The sequence below is a fragment of the Aulonocara stuartgranti genome (genome assembly GCF_965226115.1).
Source record: "Aulonocara stuartgranti genome assembly, chromosome: 18".
Taxonomy (NCBI): Eukaryota; Metazoa; Chordata; class Actinopteri; order Cichliformes; family Cichlidae; genus Aulonocara; species Aulonocara stuartgranti.
The window spans coordinates 4342943-4370473 of NC_138954.1; the positions used below are offsets into that span (position 1 = coordinate 4342943).

The 27531-nt window shown below is 39.3% G+C and overlaps 2 protein-coding genes across 2 annotated transcripts; both read left to right on the plus strand.

Annotated features, from left to right (window-relative positions):
- Positions 1-7826: 7826 nt before the first annotated feature.
- LOC309694721 (uncharacterized protein) lies at positions 7827-27470 on the plus strand. The gene is made up of 5 exons (XM_082514930.1): positions 7827-10184; positions 12973-13242; positions 23351-23615; positions 23970-24056; positions 24545-27470. The coding sequence occupies exons 1-5, from the start codon at positions 8517-8519 to the stop codon at positions 26365-26367; spliced, it is 4113 nt and encodes a 1370-aa protein (XP_082371056.1). The 5' UTR covers positions 7827-8516; the 3' UTR covers positions 26368-27470.
- Positions 12949-16970, plus strand: LOC309694575 (uncharacterized protein). Its single transcript, XM_082514767.1, has 4 exons — positions 12949-13234; positions 13937-14082; positions 15348-15626; positions 16113-16970. Exons 3-4 carry the CDS (start codon positions 15380-15382, stop codon positions 16655-16657), a joined length of 792 nt encoding a protein of 263 aa, XP_082370893.1. The 5' UTR covers positions 12949-13234; positions 13937-14082; positions 15348-15379; the 3' UTR covers positions 16658-16970.
- Positions 27471-27531: the final 61 nt, after the last annotated feature.

Consider the following 27531-nt stretch of genomic DNA (forward strand, 5'->3'; position numbering starts at 1 on the left):
GTCTAATGATCTGGGACTGAATGCTATTCAGACATGGTGCTTACTGAGGAATGTTCCCCTCATGTTTGGAGATTTGGTAACCTCTACTGACCAACATCGGGGCCTACTACTTTTATTACTACAGATAGTTAACATTGTATTTTCTCCTATGTTATCTCAAGGTATGTGTGTATATTTAAAACATTTGATTGTGGAACACCACAAACTGTTCAAGATGTTGTATCCCCAGAAAAAACTTTTACCAAAGCACCATTTTCTTATCCATTATCCTCGCTGCATCCAAAAAATAGGGCCTGTACTTCATAGTTGGTGCATGCGCTATGAAGGTAAGCACAATTTTTTCAAGAAACTGCTCAAATCATTCAAAAATATCACCAAAACGCTGGCCAAAAAAACACCAGAATTATATGGCATACATTTGGCAATCTTCAACAACCTTTAGTCGGTTAGACATTGGTCCAGGAAAAATGGTGTCTTTAGATATGGTAAAAGGAGGTTCTGGAATTGCAATAGCAATGCAACTGCCCAATAGAGTTCAAGTTATGAAAGTGAACTGGGCTAAACAGAATGGTATTGTTTACCGCCCGCATTTGGTTATTTGTGGCAAAGTAGTGTCTGAAATGCCTGTGTTTTACCAGATTGAGTCAGTTCTGATAATACATGAGAAACTGGTACTTCTCATTTTGCCATTATGTACAGTAGCCTTTCAAGAACATTTCCATGCTTATGAGTTGACCAGGACAAAGCAAGATTTAGTTGTCTTTCATGTTGACAGCCTGCATTATCCCAGGCCTTTTGACATACAATTGTCGTATGGAGTGAATGACAACTGTCATTACTTACTGTCATTTGTAAGAGTTTGTTATGCTAATAAATGCTGTTACTGTAACCTGTATGTTTGTAGTTATTTTCATAATATAGGATAGATCACAGCCATTTAGAAATATAGCATCATATGATAAATATGAAAAAATAATGAAAATGAAATATTATTACACATTAGAGTGAACTTGGACTAAAAATAACTCTATAAAGTGAAATCATATTACTCTAAACAGTGTGAATAACCCTCAGTGTTAAATATTTTTACACATTTTGTTGTTAATTTTGACACTAAACTGAGTAGAATTAACACTAAAAAGTTAACACTGGCCATAGAGTAAATTTTACCCTAATTTTGAGTGGGACCAAATGTTATCTGAAACAGAGTTAAAAATCAACTCTCTAAGTGTAAAATTGACAGTTTTTTACTGTGTGGCCTCATATCAAATGTGAAGGCAGAATGAGTCTACGTTTGACGTTTGTTTATATCTAATCTTCCTTTTCAAACATTTAAACAGCAGCGAGTCTGCAGCTGAGGGAACACAAACTCAAATTGTCGGAACAGGTTTGCTCGTTTCTTGGATTCATTTGGTGATTTATTAAATGTATAACTGTTATTCTAATCTGCTGCTGGGTCTCTTACACTTTTCTTTATGCTGTATATTTTCACGTCTCTGGAATAGTTGGCAGTTAGTCAGCTGGGAAACTCTGCATATCGTGGATATGCTGACCTCGCTCCGTGGTGTACAGGGCCGTTTACCCTCATGATTAATATTCACAATAAAAATATTAGCCGAACATCATGAAGTCTGTATGTGTTTCATAGTGTCGAACAACCTTTGTACAGTTAAAGCCAGCAGTTACTATGTTATGCCTTTTGGTCAAAAGTCAGTAGTTAGTGCATAGTCTGATTAAGTTACATAAGCAAAGTGATAAATAAGTTCAAAGTTAAGAAATATTATAAGTGATTCATGCTAAAAACAGTTAAAATGTATGGGTTTGTAATTTGCTCAGAGTGAGACATCGTTATCACAAGCGATCTTTGTATTGTATGTGCGGAAATGGGAGCGAGGGAGCGCTCTGATCATTAACATATCTTTGACGTATTTTCTCCGTTAATGCCGTGAAAAGTGTTTCGGCAGTATTAAAAGAGTGAACGAGTTCATGTACACGCTAAGAGTGCCCTACACGCTTGTACCTTGGGAAACGTTCGTCTTTGTCAGTATTAATATGTTCAGAGATAACTTTTATATGTGTTTACATGGAGTGAACTGTGATGCTAATGTAACGCACGTGTTAAGCTAGGCTAATCAGTAAGTTGTCATTAAGATGTGTATTAGCTAGCAATTTATTTTCATTTTCTGTATGTTTCAGTTACAAATGAGAAATAGCAAGGAGAAGCCTTGAGAGAGATAAGGCTTTAAAGGATCTTCATTAAAAGCAAGAAAGGCAAGCCTTGTGTGGAAGATCTCCTCTATTTTGTTCGCTAGCTGTCTAGCTTCACATGGTCACGTGTCGTGAGGGCAGCATATACTACATGACAGAAACACCAACGTTATCTCTTTTATGCGTTTATACACAGGTCACGCTGATTACTGAACAAAAACCCAAAGATCAGATGTTAAACAGATTTATTTGCTCTCTCTCCTCCTTAAACATGTTTTTAATGTTAGTTATAATTCAGAATTGGCGACTGAAACACGTAGGACACATAAGAACATCAGGAAATAAAACACCGATAAATATAACCTCAGTAAAAGAAGTCAGCGGGGGTTACTACAGCTGTGTACCGGGGCCTGCGCTTTGTCGGTGGGATTGCTTGCGAGGCGAGCGGGTCTATCCCACGCTTTGCCGTGAGACTGGGCAGACGTCTCCGAAATCATCGAAGCACTTTTGCAAAGAGGCTGTATCTTGACAAACCGACCAGACACATGAAGATTAAACCACTACATTCTCGGCTAAAAAAATATTAAAACGGTATTTGGTGACACACAAACAGGGTTTTTCAAAGTTCAGTTCTGTTAGCTTCCACATGCCGGTTGTTGTGTGCTAGAAACAATGGCCACCAGGCCTAAGCAATGGTTTTGACTTGATCAGCGTTAACCCCGCCCCCTGAGTTTGATGGGTGAGGCTGACAGATAAAATTATTTCAAGATGAGAGCCAGGCGCCAGGACTGCCAAAATGAAATAAATAAATATATCATTAAATAATTAATTAAATGTGTCAATAATTAATTAATTAAATGTGTGTTGGCCCTGCGACAGACTGGCGACCTGTCCAGGGTGTACCCCGCCTCTCGCCCTATGACAGCTGGGATAGGCTCCAGCGCCCCCCGCGACCCTGAAAAGGATAAGCGGAAGCGAATGGATGGATGGATGGAATAATTAATTAAAATGTGAAATACATAAATAATTAATTAAACGTGTCAATAATTAATTAATTACATGTGTCATAACTATTTATTTAATTAATTAATTCCAATTTTAATTAATTATTGCCACATTTAATTCATTGCACACTCAGATGTGTGTGTGTTCTGCACGGCGTCGGCTGCACGGCGTCAATGCATTAGCGCCGTGATTACAGCCGGATTGGCGTCCTTGCGGTGGTGCCGTAATGTTTGGTGATAAGAAAAAATTCCAAATAATTCTGGCTATAGATTTTGTTTGGGCAAACAAACGTACTAATAATTGACATCAAAGAGAGACAAAATGGCAAAGATGAAGAAAGTCGAAGAAGATCTGGAAGAGATTAAGCATTCACTTAATTCGTTGACGTCGGAAATTGAAAAAGTAAATAAGCAACAAGGAATATTAATGTCGATGATGGAGCAAATCAAAGAACTAAAAGATCTGGTCAAGGAGAAAGATAAGACAATCCATTTTTTGGAAAGGAAGGTGGACGACCTAGAACAGCAGGCTCGACTCGAGGAAATGGTCATTACAGGTCTGGAAACTAAACACAGAACATATGCGAGAGTTACCGAATCTGGGACTGGTGCAAAACGAGGAGAGGACGTGCCCCCGATGGAGGAGCTACAATCGTTGGAACGGCAGGTTGTGGAATTCTTTTCGAGTAAAAATCTTCCCCTGCATAGTAACAATATATCTGCATGCTATACTCTTCCTAGAAGGCACAAAAATGCTCCTCCAGCAATTGTAGTGAGATTTGTTAATCGAAAACACAAAGTAGAATTGCTGAGACGGTCCAGCCTTTTGAAAGGAAGTGGAGTATATCTGAATGAACATCTTACAAAAAGAAATGCAGATATTGCAAGACAAGCTCGTATTTTACGGAAGGAGAAAAAGATTCAAGCAACCTGGACCAGGAATTGCAAAGTGATGATTAAACTGAATGGAACACCAGAAGAAGCCAAGGTTGTAACGATTAAGGAACTTGAGGAATTGGACAATTATACGTGATAATATGATTAAGATAGACAAATGGTTGCGACCAATTATGGCTATAACTAGTTTATTTTTGGCAAGGTCAAATGCTACTTCGGGAGGAAAAGGACAAAAGGAAATTGTAAAATTGGATATGGAAGATAACAAGATCAGCGGACTTTAAAATATGTTGATAAATGAATGTGAGATTGCTTAGGATCTTTTCTTTCCTTTTTCAGTTTTTTTTCTTTTTTTTTTTCTCCTTCTTTTCTCTTTTTTTGTTTCCTTCTCTTTCTTATGAGGTAATAGATAGCGCTAGAATAATTTATGCATTATGTTTGACGACACAGATTATAAATCATATGATTTTGAAGTAGGTATTGACCCTGAAAGGAATGTGCTTAATACAATTAATGTCACATGTGATTATTTTACAGAGGAGCAATTCAGGGATAAGGTTGATATAGCCAATACATTTTCTTTAATTCATATTAACTGCAGAAGTCTTTATAGAAGTTTTGCTTCGATTGAAGATTTTCTGTATAGTCTGAGAGGCAAGTTTCAAATAATTGCTCTGTCTGAAACATGGTTAGATGAGAATAAGGGTTGTAATTTTTGTATTGAAGGATACGATTTGTACTTTGTGAATAGAATTAAGACAAAGGCAGGAGGGGTGGCACTTTTCGTTAATTGTGATTTGAAATGTAAAAAAGTTGAATGTATGTCTGTTGTTATGGATGATTTAATGGAGTCTGTGACAGTAGAATTGGATATAGAAAAGAGAAGTAATATAATTGTAACGTGTATATATAGGAAACCGGGATCACAGATTGAGTTATTTACAGAAGCAGTAGAAAATTTATTGAGTAAGGTTAAGGGAAATAAGACTGTATGTTTGTGTGGTGATTACAATATTGATCTTTGTAAAGTGACAAATGATAAGGCTTCGTCAGATTTTTTTGAACTATTATATGGTAAAGGATTTTATCCTTTAATTATAAAGCCGAGTAGAATAACGGAGAAATCAGAAACACTAATTGATCATATTTTTATTAATAGTTTGGAGAATAATATTGAAAGTGGCCTCATCATAAATGATATAAGCGATCATCTACCAGTCTTTTTTATTTTCGATTTAAATATGAAAAGAAAGAAAGAAGCTAGTTTTGTGAGTTATAGAAGGTTAAGAAATGATGAAGCAATTAATAGGTTTAGACAAGATCTCATGGAAACGGACTGGAAGGAGGTTTATGTTAATGAGGTCAACATTGCATACGGAGTATTTCTAAATATATATTTGGCCTTGTATGATAAACATTGTCCATTGATATCATTTAAGCATAAGAAAAAGAATATAAATAGGAAACCTTGGATAACTAAGGGTCTTGCAAATGCGTGTAAAAAGAAAAATAATTTATATAGGGAGTATATAATATATAGAACTAAAAACGCGGAAATGAAATATAAACTATATAAAAATAAGTTGGTATTAATATTGAGGAAAGCTAAGAAAGATTACTATAATAAAGTTTTTCAGGAAAACAAAAATAATATTAAGGGCATTTGGAATATTTTTAAAGAGGTATTGGGTAATAAGAACACACCCAAAGTTCGGCCTAATTATTTTATTAATAATAATCAAGTTGTTAAAGATAAGACCGAAGTAGCAAACGAATTCAATTCTTTTTTTGTAAATGTTGGACCTACTTTAGCAAATCTAATCAGGAAAAATGATGATCCAGGAGATGAGGAAGCCTGGATAGGTGATAATAGAATGGTTAATTCCATATTCTTAGCCGATACTACCATAAAAGAAATAGTAGCAATCGTAAAAAATTGTAAAAATAAAAAATCTACTGATTGTGATGGTATAGACATGGTCATAATTAAAAAGACAATAGATTGTATAAGTACTCCTCTTTGTTATATTTTTAATCTTTCGCTACAGTCAGGAGTATTCCCTGACAGAATGAAAGTGGCAAAAGTAATACCATTATATAAATCAGGAGATAAGCATAGTTTTAACAATTATAGGCCAGTGTCTCTTTTATCACAGTTTTCAAAATTGCTAGAAAAACTCTTTGCACAAAGACTTGATAGTTTTATTGAAAAATATCAACTAATACATGAAAACCAATTTGGATTTCGTAAAAATAGGTCAACGGCATTAGCGTTGTTGACTTTTATTGAAGATATTTCATCTGCAACACATAATAATAAATACACAGTGGGAGTATTTGTTGATTTAAAAAAAGCTTTTGATACGATACAACATTCTATGTTGATTTCTAAATTGTATAACTATGGAGTGAGAGGAGTAGCATTGAATTGGTTAATGAGTTATTTAGAGAATAGGTTGCAATATGTTTATTATTTTGGCAATACTTCTGAAAGACTGAAGATTGTATGTGGTGTTCCTCAAGGTTCTATTTTGGGACCTAAACTCTTTAATTTATATATTAATGATATTTGTGACGTATCTAAAAGGTTAAATTCGATTTTATTTGCAGATGACACAAATTTTTATTGCTCTGGAGAGAATTTGAAAGACTTGGTTGAAATTATGACTTCTGAGATGTTAAGAATAAAAAAATGGTTTGATGTAAATAAATTATCTTTGAATCTGACAAAAACGAAATATATGATATTTGGCAATCGTGTAAAGGAGGATAAAGTCATTATGTTTATAGAGGAAGAATTGATTGAAAGAGTTACTGAATTTCGTTTTTTGGGTGTAATAGTGGATGAGAATTTGACATGGAAATCTCATATTGAACATATTAGAAAGAAAATGGTCAAAAGTATTTATATTTTGGGTAGTATAAGAGATTTATTAAATTATAAAACAATGCGTATTTTATATTTTTCTTTGTTTTTTTCATATATCAACTATTGTGTTGAAGTTTGGGGGAATACATATGAGAATACCATAAAACCTTTAAACCTATTACAGAAGAAAGTTATACGAATAATTCATAATGTTAAATATAGAGAACATACAAATAAATTATTTATAGAATCAAAATTATTAAAATTAGGAGATTTAGTGAAATTACGGACATTATTAATTATGTTTAAGGCTAAAAATAATATTTTGCCTTTTAAGTTACAAAGAGTATTTTTGATGTGTTCAAGGGGAGAAGAGAATAGAAGGAAATTTTATTTTAAACATCAGTTAGCCAGGACTACACAAAGATTAATGAGCACAACGGTTAGGGGTATAAGACTGTGGAATTCACTTCATTATAATTTAAAGAATTGTATAAATTTACAATGTTTTAAAAAGTGTTATATGTTTAAAACGATAACTCAGTATGAAGAATGCGAATGAATGTGATGTTGGTTTGGGATTCGACCGGAGAGAAATGTCAATATTAGTTTGTTCCTGATTTTTGGTGCCCACCGGTGATATAAGTTCGATGGTAGATAGGGGGCAGGGTTTAATAAGAATATTTTCTTCTTCCTGCTCCTTTTCACACATGGTTGTTGTGTTTTGTTGACAGAAGATGTGGTTGTTTTGTTTGATTGTAGTACCAAGTGTGAAATAAATAAAAATGAAATGAAATGAAATGAAATTATTTAATGGTGTATTTAATTAATTCATTATGGCAGTCCTGGCGCTCCATAGGCACCAGCGCCAGAGGTGAGGTTGAATACAAAGACTGTCCTCTGGACACCGTATAACATGCCCGATCCCAAGGCCCTATATGTATGTGTTATGAGAGTGTGAGTAATGTGGATGTCTAGGTTGTGGAATAAAATCAGTCTGCTGATAAAACAGTGAGCACAGTGAGAAGATCTTCACTGAGCTGATCCATCTCATCTCATAAAATTGAGGCACAGGTGACCAGGAGGGGACAGAGGGGGAACGACCTTTTATTGCTTTTTTCTACAACAATTTCTTAGTTCAGCTGCAGTATTTGATATCCTGTAATGACTAAAATGATAATTTAAACTAATTTACATAAAAAGATTGTCTTTTAAATGTTAAGTTTATTTAACAACTTTAAAGGCTGAGCAGTGCTATTTTTAAATGAAAAACTCACAGGCTCACATGTTCCAGGATTGAATTAGTGTCTGATAACCCTCCCTCTTCCTGCTCTCTAACTCAGCACCTCCTCTCTGTCCACATGTTCCCTTGTTCCCTCCCCTTCTGATCTGCAGTTTGAAGATGGGTGCAACCAACATGTGGTGACGTATAAGAGCTGACAGATCCCATTCGCTACAGAAACCTATGTTGTTTAGATCAGAGCAGTTTCAGTTCTGAGGAAGTGAAACTCACACAGTCACTGACACTGTTGGGTGAAATGGCGCAGAAAAGTGTTCAGCTGGACCGAGAAACCTTCTCTTGTTCGATCTGTTTGGATCTACTGAAGGATCCGGTGGCTCTTCCCTGTGGACACAGCTACTGCATGAAGTGTATTGAAAGCTTCTGGGATGAAGAGGAAAAGAAGAAAATCTACAGCTGCCCTCAGTGCCGGAGGACTTTCACAGCGAGGCCTGTCCTGGAGAAAAACACCATGTTAGCAGTTTTAGTGGAGGAGCTGAAGAAGACTGGACTCCAAGCTGCTCCTGCTGATCACTGCTATGCTGGACCTGAAGATGTGGCCTGTGATTTCTGCACTGGAAGAAAAATGAAAGCCTTCAAGTCCTGTTTATTCTGTCTGGCATCTTACTGTGAGAAACACCTTCAGCCTCATTATGATGTGGCTCCATTAAAGAAACACAAGCTGGTGGAGCCCTCCAAGAAGCTCCAGGAGAACATCTGCTCTCGTCATGATGAGGTGATGAAGATGTTCTGCCGTACTGATCAGCAGAGTATCTGTTATCTCTGCTCTGTGGATGAACATAAAGGCCACGACACAGTCTCAGCTGCAGCAGAAAGGACTGAGAGGCAGAGAGAGCTGGAGGTGAGTCGACAAAACATCCAGCAGAGAATCCAGGACAGAGAGAAAGATGTGAAGCTGCTTCAACAGGAGGTGGAGGCCATCAATCAGTCTGCTGATCAAACAGTGGAGCACAGTGAGAAGATCTTCACTGAGCTGATCCATCTCATCCAGAAAAGAAGCTCTGATGTGAAGCAGCAGATCAGATCCCAGCAGGAAACTGAAGTGAGTCGAGTCAAAGAGCTTCAGGAGAAGCTGGAGCAGGAGATCACTGAGCTGAAGAGGAAAGATGCTGAGCTGAAGCAGCTCTCACACACAGAGGATCACATCCAGTTTCTACACAACTACCCCTCACTGTCAGCACTCAGTGAGTCTACAGACTCATCCAGCATCAATATCCGTCCTCTGAGCTACTTTGAGGATGTGACAGCAGCTGTGTCAGAGGTCAGAGATAAACTACAGGACATTCTGAGAGAGGAACGGACAAACATCTCACTGACAGTCACTGAAGTGGATGTTTTACTGTCACAACCAGAGCCAAAGACCAGAGCTGGATTCTTAAAATATTCATGTGAAATCACACTGGATCCAAACACAGCAAACAAAGAGCTGTTATTATCAGAGGGGAACAGAAAAGCAACATATATGGAACAACAACAGTCTTATTCTGATCATCCAGACAGATTCAATGAATGGTCTCAGGTCCTGAGTAGAGAGAGTCTGACTGGACGTTGTTACTGGGAGGTGGAGTGGAGAGGGGGAGGAGGTTATGTAGCAGTCGCATACAAGAATATCAGCAGAAAAGGAGATGAATGTGGATTTGGATGTAATGACAAATCTTGGTCATTATATTGTTACAACAACAGTTTTACATTTTCGTACAACAACATTGAAACTCCTGTCTCAGGTCCTCGTTCCTCCAGAGTAGGAGTGTACCTGGATCACAGAGCAGGTATTTTGTCCTTCTACAGCGTCTCTGAAACCATGACTCTCCTCCACAGAGTCCAGACCACATTCACTCAGCCGCTCTATGCTGGACTGATGTTTTACTATGATTATGGAGACACTGCTGAGTTGATTAAAGTGAAATAGACTGAAGTCTTTCATATTGTTGTAAGTTTAAATCTGTATTTTAGTTCCCTTTTAGTTTCTCTCCATCATTATTGTGGTATTTATGTGCTGCACATAAATCAGATGTCAGTCAAACATTATGGGCAGTACCTCGACATCTTCAACATGTTGTCTTGATGTTTTTACGTTTTATAGGTGGAGCTCTTTCCTGTGTCTGTTCAGCCATGGAGACTATCAATGCTTATGGATATTTTTATTTGAAAAATTTCTCCACATGACAACATAAACTTCTCTATCTTCTAAATGTTTACTGAATATTTTTCTTAGGTATTTGTATGTTGTTGTTTCTCTTCACTGATCTTAACAGAGAAGTCTACAGACCTTCCTTTATCACACAGATTTTATTCTCATTTGTACATTTATAAAGAAAACAATTAATTACAGAGCAATAAGAAATTTTAAGAAAGTGCACTATATCATAATTTATAGTAAAGTGTATTAAAGCATCGTTAGTTAGTCACTTATTTAGTTTGGAGCTGTATCATCTGACACTGTAGAAACATTTCCTCCAGCTTCAGCACAGAATGTTAAAAACAGAACTATTAATGAGAACAAACAGTAGGAACACAGTATCAGCAAACATCATGGCTTAAAATGGAGAGTAAAAATCTAAAAAGAAATAAACAAATTAGTAAAAAGGATTTCCTGTTGACATGTTATTGGTCCTATCTTGTCTGCAGCACCTCCAGGATGCTTCTTATATGTTTCTGGTTATTTTTGCACCAATTTTAGTTTTTGTCAGTAGGAAGTTCAAGTTCAACTCAGTGTGTTTGTTTGTTTTTTTTTCAAACTGATGCCTGACCTTGAACACCAAACATCTGTCAATAAAGCAATGATATAAAATGCTTATATTAGTACTGAAAAACTGCATATCCACTTTACAAATATAAATAATGATATAAATCCACAGCTGAACTGGAGGAGCAGCTGATCTAGTTCACTCATGTGTTTCTGGACTAAGAGTTGGAGCAAATACCTTATGATTCAGTGATGTTTGTTTTTGTTAAATATTTTGTAGATCCAAGAGTGAGTTTGACTCATGATGATGATGTTCCGAATTAAACAAAGTTGGTCACAAATTCTTCAAAGCTGTTTATTAAGAATATATTCACTTGGACTCATGAGACAGGCTTGTGATCCAAGGGAGCCATCAACTGGACAATTACTGACATGACAACAAAAAAGCTAAGTACAGAGGGGGGAACAGAGGTGAAAATACTTGCTTTAAAGGATTGTAATGTTTCCTTTTAAAATAAGTCTCTAAGGTCAGACAAAGGGACAGAAACTCATAGCTTTCTACCAGCCCAATGACAAAACTATAAGTTGTTTTTTAACATCTACTTTTTCATCTATTTGGCAGTCACAGTGAAAAGTATAAACATTGGCACGCTTTGTCTTGTGATTCTGCTGTTCGTAAAAAATGACCATGCGCAAAGTACCAGACTTTAAGGCTTTGACTTGATGCCAATGGCCTGAGGAGGACAGTATTACCCTTGGACATGTGTAGTCTGCCGTCTACTCAATAGAAGAAGAAGAAGCGCGGAAATGGCACAACTGTCTTCAGTTTCTGGGAGAGTTTAACAATGAGAGACTGATGATGCAGAAGAAATCTCCGTGGTTAAAAACATTAAAAACAGTCGTCCAGGATGATGAGATCCGCCACTGGCTCAGACTGCTGTATATCAGCCGGAGACCCGAGATGAAGTCACGCAGCAGGTATGTAAAACTGTGATGTTCTCAATGAACTAACACAGGAACGATCTGAGCTCAGTCTGTAAGCTAACAGGCTAAAATCAGAGAGCAGCTAATCAAACAAGTGCGTCCGTTTTTTTTAAAGGTCAACTTTTAACAATAGACTTTCATGAGACACATCAAAACCAAACAGGGAGGGAAAGCTTCGGTTTTCTGCACTGTGCCACAGTTCGCTGTCTGCTTCGGTTCACGACGCCTCACTCCGGGGCTACAGACAGTTCTCTGCCGCCTGTGGTGCTCCTCACCTCCGTCTGCACCCACAGACTTCCCGAGGTGGAGGCAGGCCGGCAGGGACTTTGAGAGATGGGCTTTACTTTTAAAAATACCCCTTAATCAGGGTCTAACTCACTAAAAGATGGCCACATGTCTCTCTCCAACTTAATCTCTTTCTTTTAAGTAATTGTTTTTCATTGAAATGAAATTAATTGTTCAATAAAATGATTACATTTATAATTGAATTAAAGTTAAATGAATCAAGGTGATTTTGACTTTGCTAGTTAACAGGAAGAGAAACAAACTTACACAGGATAAAATGAAATTTGGAGCCAGCAGAAAAAGTCAGATCACAGACAAACAGAAACATTCCTCTTTGGCTAAAATAAAATGCAGATTATTGCTCATCTGCAGTTTTAATCATGGTGAATAATTTATGATTCAGCCAAGTAAGATTCTTCTGTGTGGAGGTTTTTCCCCTGTCAAAAGGCATTGACCATTACCTTCATCTAAACATGGAATTTAAGTCATGTAGTTGCCGTTGTTTGTTTTTAAAGAGGTCATAATATTTTTGTGATGGTAGAAATTTATCTTCAAAGTAATAGTTATAAAGTGAATTAATAAGACTTTCCAACAAAGAGAGGGAGTCACATGGTGCTTCTGAAACATTTGTACAAACCTCTCTCACATATGTGAGCAACATGCTCACAGTGTACAGCCCTGCTGACTGAGGCTGCACCTTTACCTGTCTAATCTTTTTCTTTTTACTTTGTTCCTCAAGTCCCACATCAACATGAAGTGTAAGGAGGAGGAAGATCTGGCTGGCCAGCAGGTCTGGAAGCAGGAGAGGAACTTCAATCTGGACCAGGAGGACACAGATCCCCCACAGATCAAAGAGGAACAGGAGGAACTCTGCATCAGTCAAGAGGGAGAACAGCTTGTAGTGAAACACGAGGATGAAGGCATCGTCGTCTGGAGCGGGGAAGAGCGGCTCAGACAGCTGCATAACATCTGGAAACCTGAGAAAGATTTACAGACCAGCGGTAAAACTGTAATGGCTTTTCTGAAGTGTTAACATTAATATTAAACCTACAGTTTGTATCAGTCAGATCTATTTAATGTGTATTCGTGAAAACATGACAGGGAGTTTTAAATGGACTGGTTCTTATATAGCGCTTTTCTACTCAATCTTGAGCACTCAAAGCGCTTTACAAAACTTGTGCATTCACCCACTCACTCCCATTCGCACAAGCACATTTTTCTTAGTGCTTTCTACCAACATTCAGACACACATTCCACAGATCAAAGAGCAACTTGAGGCAACTTGGAGTTAGTATCTTGCCCAAGGATATTTGAAATGCAGACTAGGTGAAGCCGGGAATCGAACCGATCAGTAGATGATCTGCTCTACCGCCTGAGCTACAGCCACCCCCAATAGTGAAGATTATTTTGAAAAATATCAAGATGTAGATCAGTTTCGAGATCAACTCCAAAATAGATCATCAGTCAGTCAGTAATAAGTGAGTTCTTTTTTGTTTGAAAGGTTTTTTTTACTCTTAATGTTGCTGAAAAATGTCAGAACTCAAGTTCTCATTTGCATCAGAGTGCACAAATAACTTCATTTTTACACACTTTTAATTTCACCTGCAAATGTGAGCAACATGCCCTCATTACAGACTTTAACTAAAACTTTATCTTCTCAGAAGTGTTTTTCTATAATTACATTTTTTTTATTGTTCGTTTAGAAGCAATAGTGGAGAGACCGGCTGACTGCTGCAGAAGAAATCTGCTCTGAGGTTAACAGAACGTCTGATCGTCCAGTATGAGATCAACCTTCAGCAGAGACTGCTGGATATCAGCCGGAAACCCGAGATAAAGTTACGCATAACAGGTAAAACTGCGATGGTCTCAGTGGACTAACACAAGAATACAACTCATGTAGGACCTGATCAGAGCTCAGCTTGTAGGCTAACATACTGAAATCAGGGAGCGGCTAATCACACAAGTGCGTCTCTTTTTTACGGTAAACTTTTAGCATTAAACAAACCTTGAGACCGAGAGAAAGTGCCTTTATAGAAGATTTATTTAGAAGATTAAGATAAAGGAGGCAGGGAGGGAAAGCTTCTGTTTTCTGCACTGTGCCACAGTTCGCTGTCTGCTTCGGCTCTCTGACCCTCACTCCGGGGCTACAGACAGTCCTCTGCCGCCTGTGGTGCTCCTCACCTCCGTCTGCACCCACAGACTTCCCGAGGTGGAGGCAGGCCGGCAGGGACTTTGAGAGATGGGCTTTACTTTCAAAAATACCCCTTAATCAGGGTCTAACCCTACAAGACCATCGTGCCTCCCCCACCATCCTCACCTCATTTTAAAATGTATATTTTTCAACTGAATTATATTTGGGTTCAAGAAAATGATGAAGTTTTTAAAAGAACTTTGTAATGTTCTAATAAACAGTCTTAACTCGAACTAAATCAGCTCAAATCTCACAGATGTCAGTGTTATTCACAAAGCATGGAAACATAGTTGTTAGTTTTGAATGCAGCCACAGCAGGCAAACTATGGCTGCATGCTCCAAAGAACAGGAGCACAGTAACTGAACACACTCTTAGCACACTTACATCTGATTTTGGGAACAGTTAACAGATCTGAACCTGATGACCTGAGAGGTTTAACTGGGTCAAAGGTCGAGAGCCAATTGAGAACTGTCCAGTTAAACCAACTAAATGATGAAACCTTTGATTTAAAATGTCATGATCAACAGTATCAAAGGCAGCAATGAGATCAAATAGAACTAAGACTGAAACTCTGAGTCCCTAATAATCTTCAGATCACTGATGACTTTAGTTGGGTTGATTCTGTGCAATGACTGGCTGTGAAACCTGACTGGTACTTATCTGCTATGGCACTGTGAGATTTTCAGTTTAATCTACAACAATGACAAACATTTACTTGCAGCGTGAAGCTGGCAGCAGCTACCTGAATGATTTGTACTCTGAACTTTCCTAATAAGAGTATCAGAGTTCGAGAGTAACTTACACTTTCATTTTTCACATTTGTACAGTTTAAATTTCACTCCCATATGAGGACATGCTCAGAGTGGACTATATTTGCTCAGATGTGTTTTCCTGTCATCACATTATTAACCTTTTTCCTCAGTGACCCTTTGTTCCTCAAGATCTCCCCCTAACATGAAGTGTGAGGAAGAGGAGGGCCTGTATGACCAGCAGGTCTCCAACCAGGAGAGGAACTCCAGTCTGGACCAGGAGGGCCCAGATCCTCCACAGATCAAAGAGGAAGAGGAGGAACTCTGCATCAGCGATGACGTAGAAAAGATTGTACTCAAACAGGAGGATGAAGGCCTCATCTGGACTGAAGAAGAGCAGCTCAGACAGCTGGATAACATCTGGAAACCTGAAATGAACTTACACAGCAGGGGTATGTAAAACCGTAATGGTCTTACCTAAAAATTAATATGACTTTAATTCATTCAATAAAGATATTTTGGAAACACATCAGAGTTCTTCAAGGCCAGTGTTTAAATAAACTCAGCTGATTGTTAGTCGAGGTTTTCTGAGAGCTTCGCTGCTTTTTATCCCCATATTTTAATCCTACTTTTAAATTTCCCCTTCTGTCTGATGTTTGTCTTATCATTTACATAAACATCTTTCCAACAGTAATTGGTGGACAAACTGTGATTGGTGCATAGAAATTTACTAACGTGTTAGAAGTGAGTGCATGAAATCTTATTTTAACAGTTTCCAGGTCTGGGTAAATGATATGATGATATTTCGGATGATATTTTGATTAAACTCTGTTGTAGAGTTGGAAATGGACAGCTGTAGACACCACTGCCGAGTAGTCATTCTTGTTATACTTCTATATTTATCTAAGACAAGTAATTTTGTCCATTTGTCACCTCAGCTTTCCCACAACAGCATGAATGTGAGGAGGAACTGGTTTTTGGGGACCAGGAGAGAAACTTCAGCCTCGACCAGGAGGATCCGGAGCTTCCACAGATAAAAGAGGAAGAGGAGGAACCTTGCACCAGTCAGGACGTAGATCAGCTTGTAGTGAAGCAGGAGACTGAAGGCATTATTATCTTCATGGTGGCTCCTACTTATGAGGAAAGTGAGCCAGAGCTGGACAGTGAACATCTCCTTTCTTCCAGCTCTCCTGAACCAGAGAGCAGAGATCAGCAAGACAACTTTCCTGTGTCAGAGAGTCAGCGTAAAACTGACACAAGTAAAAAGTTTGTGAAATGTGAGATTTGTGGAAAAACCTTTGAGTACAGATCCAAACTAACGAGACATATGAGGGTTCACACAGGTGAGAAGCCACATTCTTGCAGCACCTGCGGAAAAAGATTCAGCCTGATGATAAACTTGAAAACTCACATGAGAATCCACACAGGTGAAAAGCTTCATTCAGAGGATACAGTTACAAAGACACATGAGGATTCACACTAGTTAAAAGTGGGAGAACTGTCAGATGAAGCAGTCCACTGAGAAGCCAGATCAGAGCAGATCAGATGACCTCCTTCCTTAAAAAACTCTGTATTGTTTATTGTATGTAGGGGTGGGAGATATAGCCTCAAAATAATATTTCAAGAAACTTACATTTAAAAAAAATAATGTACATTTTATCAGCTCGGCAGGCAGCAGCATTTATACAGTGGGGCAAAAAAGTATTTAGTCAGCCACCGATTGTGCAAGTTCCCCCACTTAAAATGATGACAGAGGTCAGTAATTTGCACCAGAGGTACACTTCAACTGTGAGAGACAGAATGTGAAAAAAAATCCATGAATCCACATGGTAGGATTTGTAAAGAATTTATTCGTAAATTAGGGTGGAAAATAAGTATTTGGTCACCTCAAACAAGGAAAATCTCTGGCTCTCACAGACCTGTAACGTCTTCTGTAAGAAGCTTTTCTGTCCCCCACTCGTTACCTGTATGAATGGCACCTGTTTGAACTCATCATCTGTATAAAAGACACCTGTCCACAGCCTCAAACAGTCAGACTCCAAACGCCGCCATGGCCAAGACCAAAGAGCTCTCAAAGGACACCAGGAAAAGTATTGTAGACCTGCACCAGACTGGGAAGAGTGAATCTACAATAGGCAAGCAGCTTGGTGTGAAAAAATCAACTGTGGGAGCAATCATCAGAAAATGGAAGACATACAAGACCACTGATAATCTCCCTCGATCTGGGGCTCCACGCAAGATCTCATCCCGTGGGGTCAAAATGGTAAATGGCCTGCATTTGTATAGCGCTTTACACTACATTCAGTCATTCACCCATTCACACACACATTCACACACTGGCAATGGCAAGCTACATTGTAGCCACAGCTGCCCTGGGGCGCACTGACAGAGGCGAGGCTGCCGGACACTGGCGCCACCGGGCGCCAACTCAAGTTCTCATTTGCATCAGAGTGCACAAATAACTTCATTTTTACACACTTTTAATTTCACCTGCAAATGTGAGCAACATGCCCTCATTACAGACTTTAACTAAAACTTTATCTTCTCAGAAGTGTTTTTCTATAATTACATTTTTTTTATTGTTCGTTTAGACCTCCACCAGCAAACTGCCTGTAAGGAGGAGGAGTTTGTCGCCAATCAGCAGGAGAGGAACTCAAGTCTGGACCAGGAGGACCCAGATCCTCCACAGATTAAAGAGGAACAGGAGGAACTCTGCACCAGTCAGGAGCTGGAGGAGATTGTACTGAAGCAGGAGATCAATAGTTTTATGGTGACTTCTAGTTTTGAGGAAAGTGACCTCAGTGAATCAGAACCAAACGATGACCAGCTCCTTGCTCTTAACTTTCCTGAACCAGAGCTTGAGGAACAGGAAGAAAACCAGCATGTGGACTCGGGATCAACTAGAAATGCGGAGCTGAAGAAAAGGAGACGTCACAAAAACCGAACAGATAAGTCTCGGAGTGAAACTGATACAAGTAAAAAATCTGTAAGCTGTGACACTTGTGGAAAAACTTTTCAGTGTAAATCCAACCTGACGAGACACATGAGAGTTCACACAAGTGAGAAGCCACATTCTTGTAGCACCTGTGGGAAAAGATTCATTTGGAAATCAGGATTGGAAACTCACGTAAGGATCCACACAGGCGAGAAGCCATATTTTTGCATCACCTGTGGGAAAAGATTTATTTGGAAATCCGGATTTGAAAGTCACGTGAGAATCCACACAGGCGAGAAGCCGTATTTCTGTAGCACATGTGGGAAAAGATTTGGTAAGAAATCAGGACTAGAAACTCATTTGAGAATCCACACCGGTGAGAAAGCGTATTCTTGCAACGTCTGTAGGAAAGAGTTTAGAGACTTGTCGACTATGAAAAGTCACAGAAGGATCCACACAGGTGAGAAACCATATATTTGTAGCTCCTGTGGGGAAAGATTCAGTTGGAAATCAGGACTGAATTTTCATCTAAGGATCCACCTGAGTGACAAACCAAATCACTGCAGCACCCGAGGTAGAAAATGACCTCATGCTCCAAGTCACGGTACATTTCCTGTCCACAGCAGTGAAGGGCACTCTATGTTGTTTGTTCCAGCCCTGACTTTATGTTTCTCTAAGTTTGATATTTTTTTTATTGGTCTTTAAAGGTGACACAAATATTTATTGAACATGGATGCTCTTTTAATATTTACCACAGAAACTTGTATTTCTTCTTCAGTATAGAAGAAAACAAACATGAAAATGAGTTTTTCATCACTTGTTCCTTGTAACAACCATGATGTGATTCCTTTTTATCAGCCAATAAATAAGTTTTGATACACAGGACTAAAGATTTAAAAAAGTTCAAGACAAGTATACAATTTTTATTTAAATATGTTTTCTTTGTGATTTATGTTAATGAAGGTTATACTTCAGTATGGCTTTGACCTGGTTGTCCTGGTTCTTCTTAGCAACATGTTGCAAGATTTGATTAAATTTTTTGTGACTAATTTTGTGTATTGTGTAATCCCTGCTAAATAAAAGCAGTTAAATGTGCTATATTGGCTCATGATAAGTGTTTATATCATTTTGCCTAAATGCAAGTAAACTCAATGTTTGCCAACTCTGTGTGTGCAGTTTGCTTCATAAGTACAGTAACAGAACTTGAACTACATGGAGCCTATTTTGATTACATCATTACAGATGTAGATATTATTCATAGTTCATATTTCACAGTGTGCTGCAATCTTCTCCACAGACCTGCATTGCTCTCTGTTCAGACCCGTCATCTTCAAGATGTCCACTAGATGTCGTCAGAGTTCCCCCACTTTCCTCATCTATTGTGTTGCCATTACCTGAGCCTGCTTAAAACCTACAGTCCTTTACATATGGGTTCATTCAGGGTCATGTTTAGTGGGCAGGTTTAGTGCGATGAAGGAAACTCGTTTTCTTTAACTTTACCTCTGAGTAAGTAACTGGAGTAACAGACTCACTGATTCCTCCCCACCTGCTGGACATGAACCAGCTGACTGACACTTGTTTTCATTTTCTCATTCATAAAGTTGCTACCAGTTCAATTCATTTATATTTATATAGTGCCAAAAAACAACAGTTGCCTCAAGGTGCTTTATATTGTAAGGTAAAGAATGTAAAAACCTCCACAATTGAACAAGCTGAAAAGAGCAAATGCTTGGCAGCAGTGGCAGAAACAGGCTGTCTGTCGTAATCACTGTAAAACACTAATCACTGGTCAGTCATTTGTTGTGTTGCAATCGGTTACACTGAGGGAAAAAATTTCACAACTGGATCTCGGAGATAATGTGAATATTTGTGAAAATATGTGAAGATGAGGCTGAAATAACTCTGAGACTCTAAAACATGATGAAATGCTTACATATTGAAATGTGTGTAGTAACATGACCTACAGCTTGTTTAAGAACTCGTGATTTTTTTCCCCTGTTGGCATAAGGTGAAATCCTGCATAAAGGAGGTGACCTTTGCTCCCTGACTCAGACGTGATAAACATGACCCAAATCATTCACGTTGGTGCCAAATAATGTTTTGTTAAAGTTTAACAAGCTTTCCCAGCCTGAAACTGCCAGACAAACAAATCACCTGTTGGAGATGCTGGTTTAGCTCCCTGGGTAAAGTGGGTGACCCAGATGCTAAAGCCCAGCTATGACTCCTGCCTGAGGACTTTTAGTCTTGGTTTGCATCCAACTTTTCTGCCACAATAGTTCAATTTTCTTAATAAAACACCAAATTACAACAAGTTACCTCGAGGCAGTTTATATTGAAGGCACTTTATTCGAAGGTAAAGATCCGACAATAATACAGAGAAACAACAGGTAGAAGCAATGGAAGATTGAAAATAACGGTTGTCATTACTTTTCATTCAGTCATATATTAAGATACAGAAACACCATCTGTTGTGTGTAAAGATGAACAGTAGGGGTAGGGTGATTTTCACCAGATCAAAGCCATGGATTCACAATTATGGTTTGGTGCTGTTGAGTACCTGGATAGAAAATGCACATGTGGAATGGTAGAAAGTGTTCAGCATGCTTTGATGATCTGCTTCAACTATGCTGGGGTGAGCATTACAGACTGCTTCTTAAATTTAATAACCAAATTGCATCAATGGGGAACTATAAATTCTACATTTGGATTTCTGATTATTATTTCTGGCTGATTTTCATTAGATCGACCTGAGTAGGGCAGCGACAGATGTGTGCGGTCCAGAAGTAGAAGAAGAAGAAAGAGGAGAGCAGAAATGATGACATTCTAGGCTCGCTTTTCACCTTTGATGTACTCTTAGCAGGAAGACTTTGGTTTGGTGATGTGTTAGAGATAATTTAGTGGTTGAAGCTACTGTGGACTGACCAGATCTGCCATCAGCTCAGAGTGCTGGATATCACCGCAAACCTGAGACAAAGTCATACAGAACAGGTGTGTAAAACTGTGATGGTGTCAGTGAAATAACACTGACTCATGCAGGACTCTGATAAAAACTCAGCTTGTGGGCTAACAGACTAAAATCAAAGAATGCTTCTCTTTTTCTCCATCCATCCATCCATCCATCCATCCATCCATCCATCCATCCATCCATCCATCCATCTTCAACCGCTTATCCGAGGCCGGGTCGCGGGGGCAGCAGCCTAAGCAAAGAGGCCCAGACCTCCCTCTCCCCAGCCACCTCCTCCAGCTTATCCGGGGGAATACCAAGGCGTTCCCAGGCCAGCCGAGAGATATAATCTCTCCAGTGTGTCCTGGGTCTGCCCCGGGGCCTCCTCCCGGTGGGACATGCCTGGAACACCTCACCCAGGGGGCATCCTTGTCAGATGCCCGAACCACCTCAGCTGGCTCCTTTCGATGTGGAGCAGCAGCTGCTCTACTCTGAGCCCCTCCCGGATGGCCGAACTTCTCACCCTATCTCTAAGGGAGAGGCCAGCCACCCTTCGGAGGAAGCTCATTTCCGCCGCTTGTATCCGCGATCTCGTTCTTTCGGTCACTACCCACAGCTCGTGGCCATAGGTGAGGTTAGGGACGTAGATCGACCGGTAAATTGAGAGCTTTGCTTTTACACTCAGCTCCCTCTTCACCACGACGGACCGGTGCAGCGTCCGCATTACAGCAGCTGCAGCCCCAATCCGTCTGTCGATCTCCGGCTCCCTTCTCCCATCACTCGCGAACAAGACCCCGAGATACTTGAACTCCTCCACTTGGGGCAGGAACTCATCCCCGACCCGGAGAGGGCACTCCACCCTTTTCCGGCTGAGAACCATGGCCTCAGATTTGGAGGTGCTGATCCTCATTCCCGCTGCTTCACACTCGGCTGCGAACCGTTCCGTTTTCTCTTTTGTTAAAAACTTTGAACATCCAGTGAGACACAGAGTAAAGTGACTTTCCGAGATTGTTTCTTCTTCTACAGATTCAGATAAATGATGTCATTTTGAGCCAGGAAGAACATTTCCATCATAAAGTAGAAGACTTTTATATTCTTTATTTATTTATCTGGTAAAAAGTCTCATTGACTTTAAAATGTCTTTTTCAAAAGAGATCTGGCCAAGACCAGAAGCTCCAGTTTTCTCTGCTTCTGTTTGCAGCAGAGCAAAAAGGACAGAGAGCAAGGGACGAGAGAAGACACGAGACAAAGACATGAACGGGACCAAATACTAACCAAGACAACCTAAACAACAAATACTGAATAAATTAAAGATTTAATAAAGTAAATCAGAATACTTTATTAATCCTGAAGGATTAATAAAGTATTCTGATTCTGATAACTAGGAAACATAAGATACACAGAGAACAGAATAATGATTAAACAAGACTCAAAAAAACCATAAACACAAAACACTGGGTCAACGGCCCAGGTACCCTAACAGCCGAGGGAAAAGATGACCTCCTATTCACATCAGTATGGTATATTTTACTCCCATATCACTACTCAAAGATCATATTTTATTGTTGTAGGTTGTGGAGGTGACACACACACAAGCTGTAGTTCAACAATGACTTCATTCCTCTATTGACCTATAAAGAGGTCTTGTTACATAAGATTAAAGCTGGAAACTGACACACATAAGCCCAAACACATTGTGTTATTGTGGACGTTGAAGTCACTGCATGTGTTTTTCATGAAGATTAAACTTTCCTGTGCTGTTGGTTCTTTGTTTAATTCTGTTGATTCTTACTTTTTTGTTCCTAAAGTTTAAACTAAACTCTTGTTGGATACCAGGTGTTCATTTAATAAAGCTGCAGGTTCAAACTTCTAACTGCATGAAAATGTAATGTGTAATGTCATGTGTTTCTAAGTACCATCATTGATTTTGGTCATCAAATCAGCCATTACTCATTTAATTTGATGTAAATTTCCCCTAATTTGCATATTCAGATTCAGTATTCAGTACCACATGTGAAAGTGACCCAGATCAGATTTGAAAATATTGGATTTGTGCCGTTCACACTGTCATAGCATGATCGGATATAGGGTCGCATAGGGTCAAAAAAATCGGATTTAATGCGCTTTCGCCTGCAGTGTGAATGTAGCCTTAGTTAGTTCTTAGAGTTTGGTTTCTGTGTTCCCCTCTATTTAGTGTCTGTACCGTGTCTCTGTGCATTTCCTGTTTTATTGTGAAGGTCCATGTCTTATGTTAGTGTGTTCCGTTCACATTTCCCCTGTCTCGTGTAGTCAATTAGGATCAGCTGTGTCTTTGCCATTCCATGTCTCCCCCTGTGTGTATTTATACTATGTGTCCTCGTGTGCTCCTCGCCGGTTCATCTGTGTTTTTTCCTGCATCATTCTGTGTCGTCTCCCTGCATCTCCATTTTAGGTTTCAGTTCTGTGTTGTGTTAGTTTTTTCCAGTTTAGGTTTCACCTCCTGCTGGCCTCCGTTGCCCGTTCCTAGATGCCCCTGGTCTCATATCGCACTGGACTTCATCACTGGTCTCCCACCATCCTCAGGTAACAGTTATTCTGACCATCATCGATCGGTTCTCCAAAGCTGTGCATTTCATTGCTCTGCCTAAGGGGATTAGGTGCAAGAGTTGTTAAAATGTATAATTAAATAATAGATGAATTCAATAGCAAACTGTGCCTCGTTCTCAGATGGACAGCAAGTGGAATGTGATAGATGAGATGAGGAGATGGAAGGAAGAAGAGAGGCAAAGAGTGATTCACAGGCAGAGCTTAGTTTATTTCCCAGTTTTGTTGCCTTATGGTTCCAAGCGCGGTGACCAATCTTTGCGTTTTATTATTATCTCATAACACTTGTTTAATCAGCTACCCTCTCTCCTGTGGACTGTTTAATCTCTACAGTCTCAGATCAACACAGCCCTGCCCTCCAGCACTATCAGCAGCAAGAGCAGAAGCAACCCCCCAAACAGCAACATTGTACCCCATCAGGTAAAAAATGGGCTACGTTTGCTTTGCATTGTGCCCACCTGATGACAGTGATGTAGTGTGATGTGATTCCATATTAGATTCTTGATGAATGTGGGTTGTTGTTCTTCAGCCTGCTTCTATGTGCCCTTTTTAACTGTGAGCACCCGCCCCTTTAAACATCTCTGCACTGCCCTGACTAAATGTATATATAAACTGTCTCTATGGTTTACAGTCTGAGTCTGACAAGCTGTCAGCTGTTCATTTCTGCTATTTGAATTGTTAAAAGAAACAAACTATTCATTTAGCAGATTAACAAAAAGAATAGAGAGGCATCCAGTTATTGACATTTATATTATTTAGTTAAAGGTTTGAACAGAAAAACAATTAAACACAGAGCCTCTTCCTGCTTTCTGGAATGAATCACAGCATGAAAACCCTTCCTCTTCTTCCTGCTCTCTAGCTCAGCACCTCCTGTCTGTCCATATCGTTCTGTGTTCCCTCCCCTTTAGATCTACATTATGAAGATGGGTGTAACCAACGTGTGTTAGAGCTGGCAGGCCCCATTCACAGCAGCAACACTTGTTGTTCAGGTCAGACCAGTTTCTATAATAAGGAAGTGAAACTTACACAGTCACTGACACTGAGAGGAGAAATGGCGCAGAAAGGAGTTCAGCTAGACCGAGAAACCTTCTCTTGTTCAGTCTGTTTGGATCTACTGAAGGATCCAGTGGCTCTTCCCTGTGGACACAGCTACTGCATGAAGTGTATTAAAAGCTTCTGGGATGAAGAGGAAAAGAAGAAAATCTACAGCTGCCCTCAGTGCAGACAGACTTTCACAGCGAGGCCTGTCCTGGTGAAAAACACCATGTTAGCAGTTTTAGTGGAGCAGCTGAAGAAGACTGGACTCCAAGCTGCTCCTGCTGATCACTGCTATGCTGGACCTGAAGATGTGGCCTGTGATGTCTGCACTGGAAGAAAAATGAAAGCCTTCAAGTCCTGTCTGGTGTGTTTGGTCTCTTACTGTGAGAAACATGTTAAGCTTCATTATGAATGTCCTGCATTTGACAAACACAAGCTGGTGGAGCCCTCCAAGAAGCTCCAGGAGAAGATCTGCTCTCGTCATGATGAGGTGATGAAGATGTTCTGCCGTACTGATCAGCAGAGTATCTGTTATCTCTGCTCTGTGGATGAACATAAAGGCCACGACACAGTCTCAGCTGCAGCAGAAAGGACTGAGAGGCAGAGAGAGCTGGAGGTGAGTCGACAAAACATCCAGCAGAGAATCCAGGACAGAGAGAAAGATGTGAAGCTGCTTCAACAGGAGGTGGAGGCCATCAATCAGTCTGCTGATCAAACAGTGGAGCACAGTGAGAAGATCTTCACTGAGCTGATCCATCTCATCCAGAAAAGAAGCTCTGATGTGAAGCAGCAGATCAGATCCCAGCAGGAAACTGAAGTGAGTCGAGTCAAAGAGCTTCAGGAGAAGCTGGAGCAGGAGATCACTGAGCTGAAGAGGAAAGATGCTGAGCTGAAGCAGCTCTCACACACAGAGGATCACATCCAGTTTCTACACAACTACCCCTCACTGTCAGCACTCAGTGAGTCTACAGACTCATCCAGCATCAATATCCGTCCTCTGAGCTACTTTGAGGATGTGACAGCAGCTGTGTCAGAGGTCAGAGATAAACTACAGGACATTCTGAGAGAGCAATGGACAAACATCTCACTGACAGTCACTGAAGTGGATGTTTCACTGTCAGATCCACCAGAGCCAAAGACCAGAGCTGGATTCTTAAAATATTCATGTGAAATCACACTGGATCCAAACACAGCAAACAAAGAGCTGTTATTATCAGAGGGGAACAGAAAAGCAACATTAATGAAACAACAACGGTCTTATTCTGATCATCCAGACAGATTCACTTGGTGTCTTCAGGTCCTGAGTAGAGAGAGTCTGACTGAACGTTGTTACTGGGAGGTGGAGTGGAGAGGGAGAGGAGTTGAGGTAGCAGTCGCATACAAGAATATCAGCAGAGAAGGAGGGGGTTATGAATGTTTATTTGGACGTAATGACAAATCTTGGTCATTAGATTGTTACAACAACAGATATATATTTTGGTACAACAACATTGAAACTCCTGTCTCAGCTCCTCGTTTCTCCAGAGTAGGAGTGTACCTGGATCACAGAGCAGGTATTTTGTCCTTCTACAGCGTCTCTGAAACCATGACTCTCCTCCACAGAGTCCAGACCACATTCACTCAGCCGCTCTATGCTGGACTGTTGGTTTACTATGATTATGGAACCACTGCTGAGTTGATTAAAGTGAAATAGACTGAAGTCTTTCATATTGTTGTAAGTTTAAATCTGTATTTTAGTTCCCTTTTAGTTTCTCTCCATCATTATTGTGGTATTTATGTGCTGCACATAAATCAGATGTCAGTCAAACATTATGGGCAGTACCTCGACATCTTCAACATGTTGTCTTGATGTTTTTACGTTTTATAGGTGGAGCTCTTTCCTGTGTCTGTTCAGCCATGGAGACTATCAATGCTTATGGATATTTTTATTTGAAAAATTTCTCCACATGACAACATAAACTTCTCTATCTTCTAAATGTTTACTGAATATTTTTCTTAGGTATTTGTATGTTGTTGTTTCTCTTCACTGATCTTAACAGAGAAGTCTACAGACCTTCCTTTATCACACAGATTTTATTCTCATTTGTACATTTATAAAGAAAACAATTAATTACAGAGCAATAAGAAATTTTAAGAAAGTGCACTATATCATAATTTATAGTAAAGTGTATTAAAGCATCGTTAGTTAGTCACTTATTTAGTTTGGAGCTGTATCATCTGACACTGTAGAAACATTTCCTCCAGCTTCAGCACAGAATGTTAAAAACAGAACTATTAATGAGAACAAACAGTAGGAACACAGTATCAGCAAACATCATGGCTTAAAATGGAGAGTAAAAATCTAAAAAGAAATAAACAAATTAGTAAAAAGGATTTCCTGTTGACATGTTATTGGTCCTATCTTGTCTGCAGCACCTCCAGGATGCTTCTTATATGTTTCTGGTTATTTTTGCACCAATTTTAGTTTTTGTCAGTAGGAAGTTCAAGTTCAACTCAGTGTGTTTGTTTGTTTTTTTCAAACTGATGCCTGACCTTGAACACCAAACATCTGTCAATAAAGCAATGATATAAAATGCTTATATTAGTACTGAAAAACTGCATATCCACTTTACAAATATAAATAATGATATAAATCCACAGCTGAACTGGAGGAGCAGCTGATCTAGTTCACTCATGTGTTTCTGGACTAAGAGTTGGAGCAAATACCTTATGATTCAGTGATGTTTGTTTTTGTTAAATATTTTGTAGATCCAAGAGTGAGTTTGACTCATGATGATGATGTTCCGAATTAAACAAAGTTGGTCACAAATTCTTCAAAGCTGTTTATTAAGAATATATTCACTTGGACTCATGAGAC

Bases quoted from the DNA above. Each gene is read 5' to 3' on its own strand.
- LOC309694721 (XM_082514930.1), top strand. From the start codon at position 8,517: ATGGCGCAGAAAAGTGTTCAGCTGGACCGAGAAACCTTCTCTTGTTCG. The intron at 10,185-12,972 runs TAGACTGAAGTC...TTGTTCCTCAAG, and splicing joins CTGAGTTGATTAAAGTGAAA to TCCCACATCAACATGAAGTG. The intron at 23,616-23,969 runs GTAACAGTTATT...TAATCTCTACAG, and splicing joins TGGTCTCCCACCATCCTCAG to TCTCAGATCAACACAGCCCT.
- LOC309694575 (XM_082514767.1), top strand. From the start codon at position 15,380: ATGAAGTGTGAGGAAGAGGAGGGCCTGTATGACCAGCAGGTCTCCAAC. The intron at 15,627-16,112 runs GTATGTAAAACC...TTGTCACCTCAG, and splicing joins AATGAACTTACACAGCAGGG to CTTTCCCACAACAGCATGAA.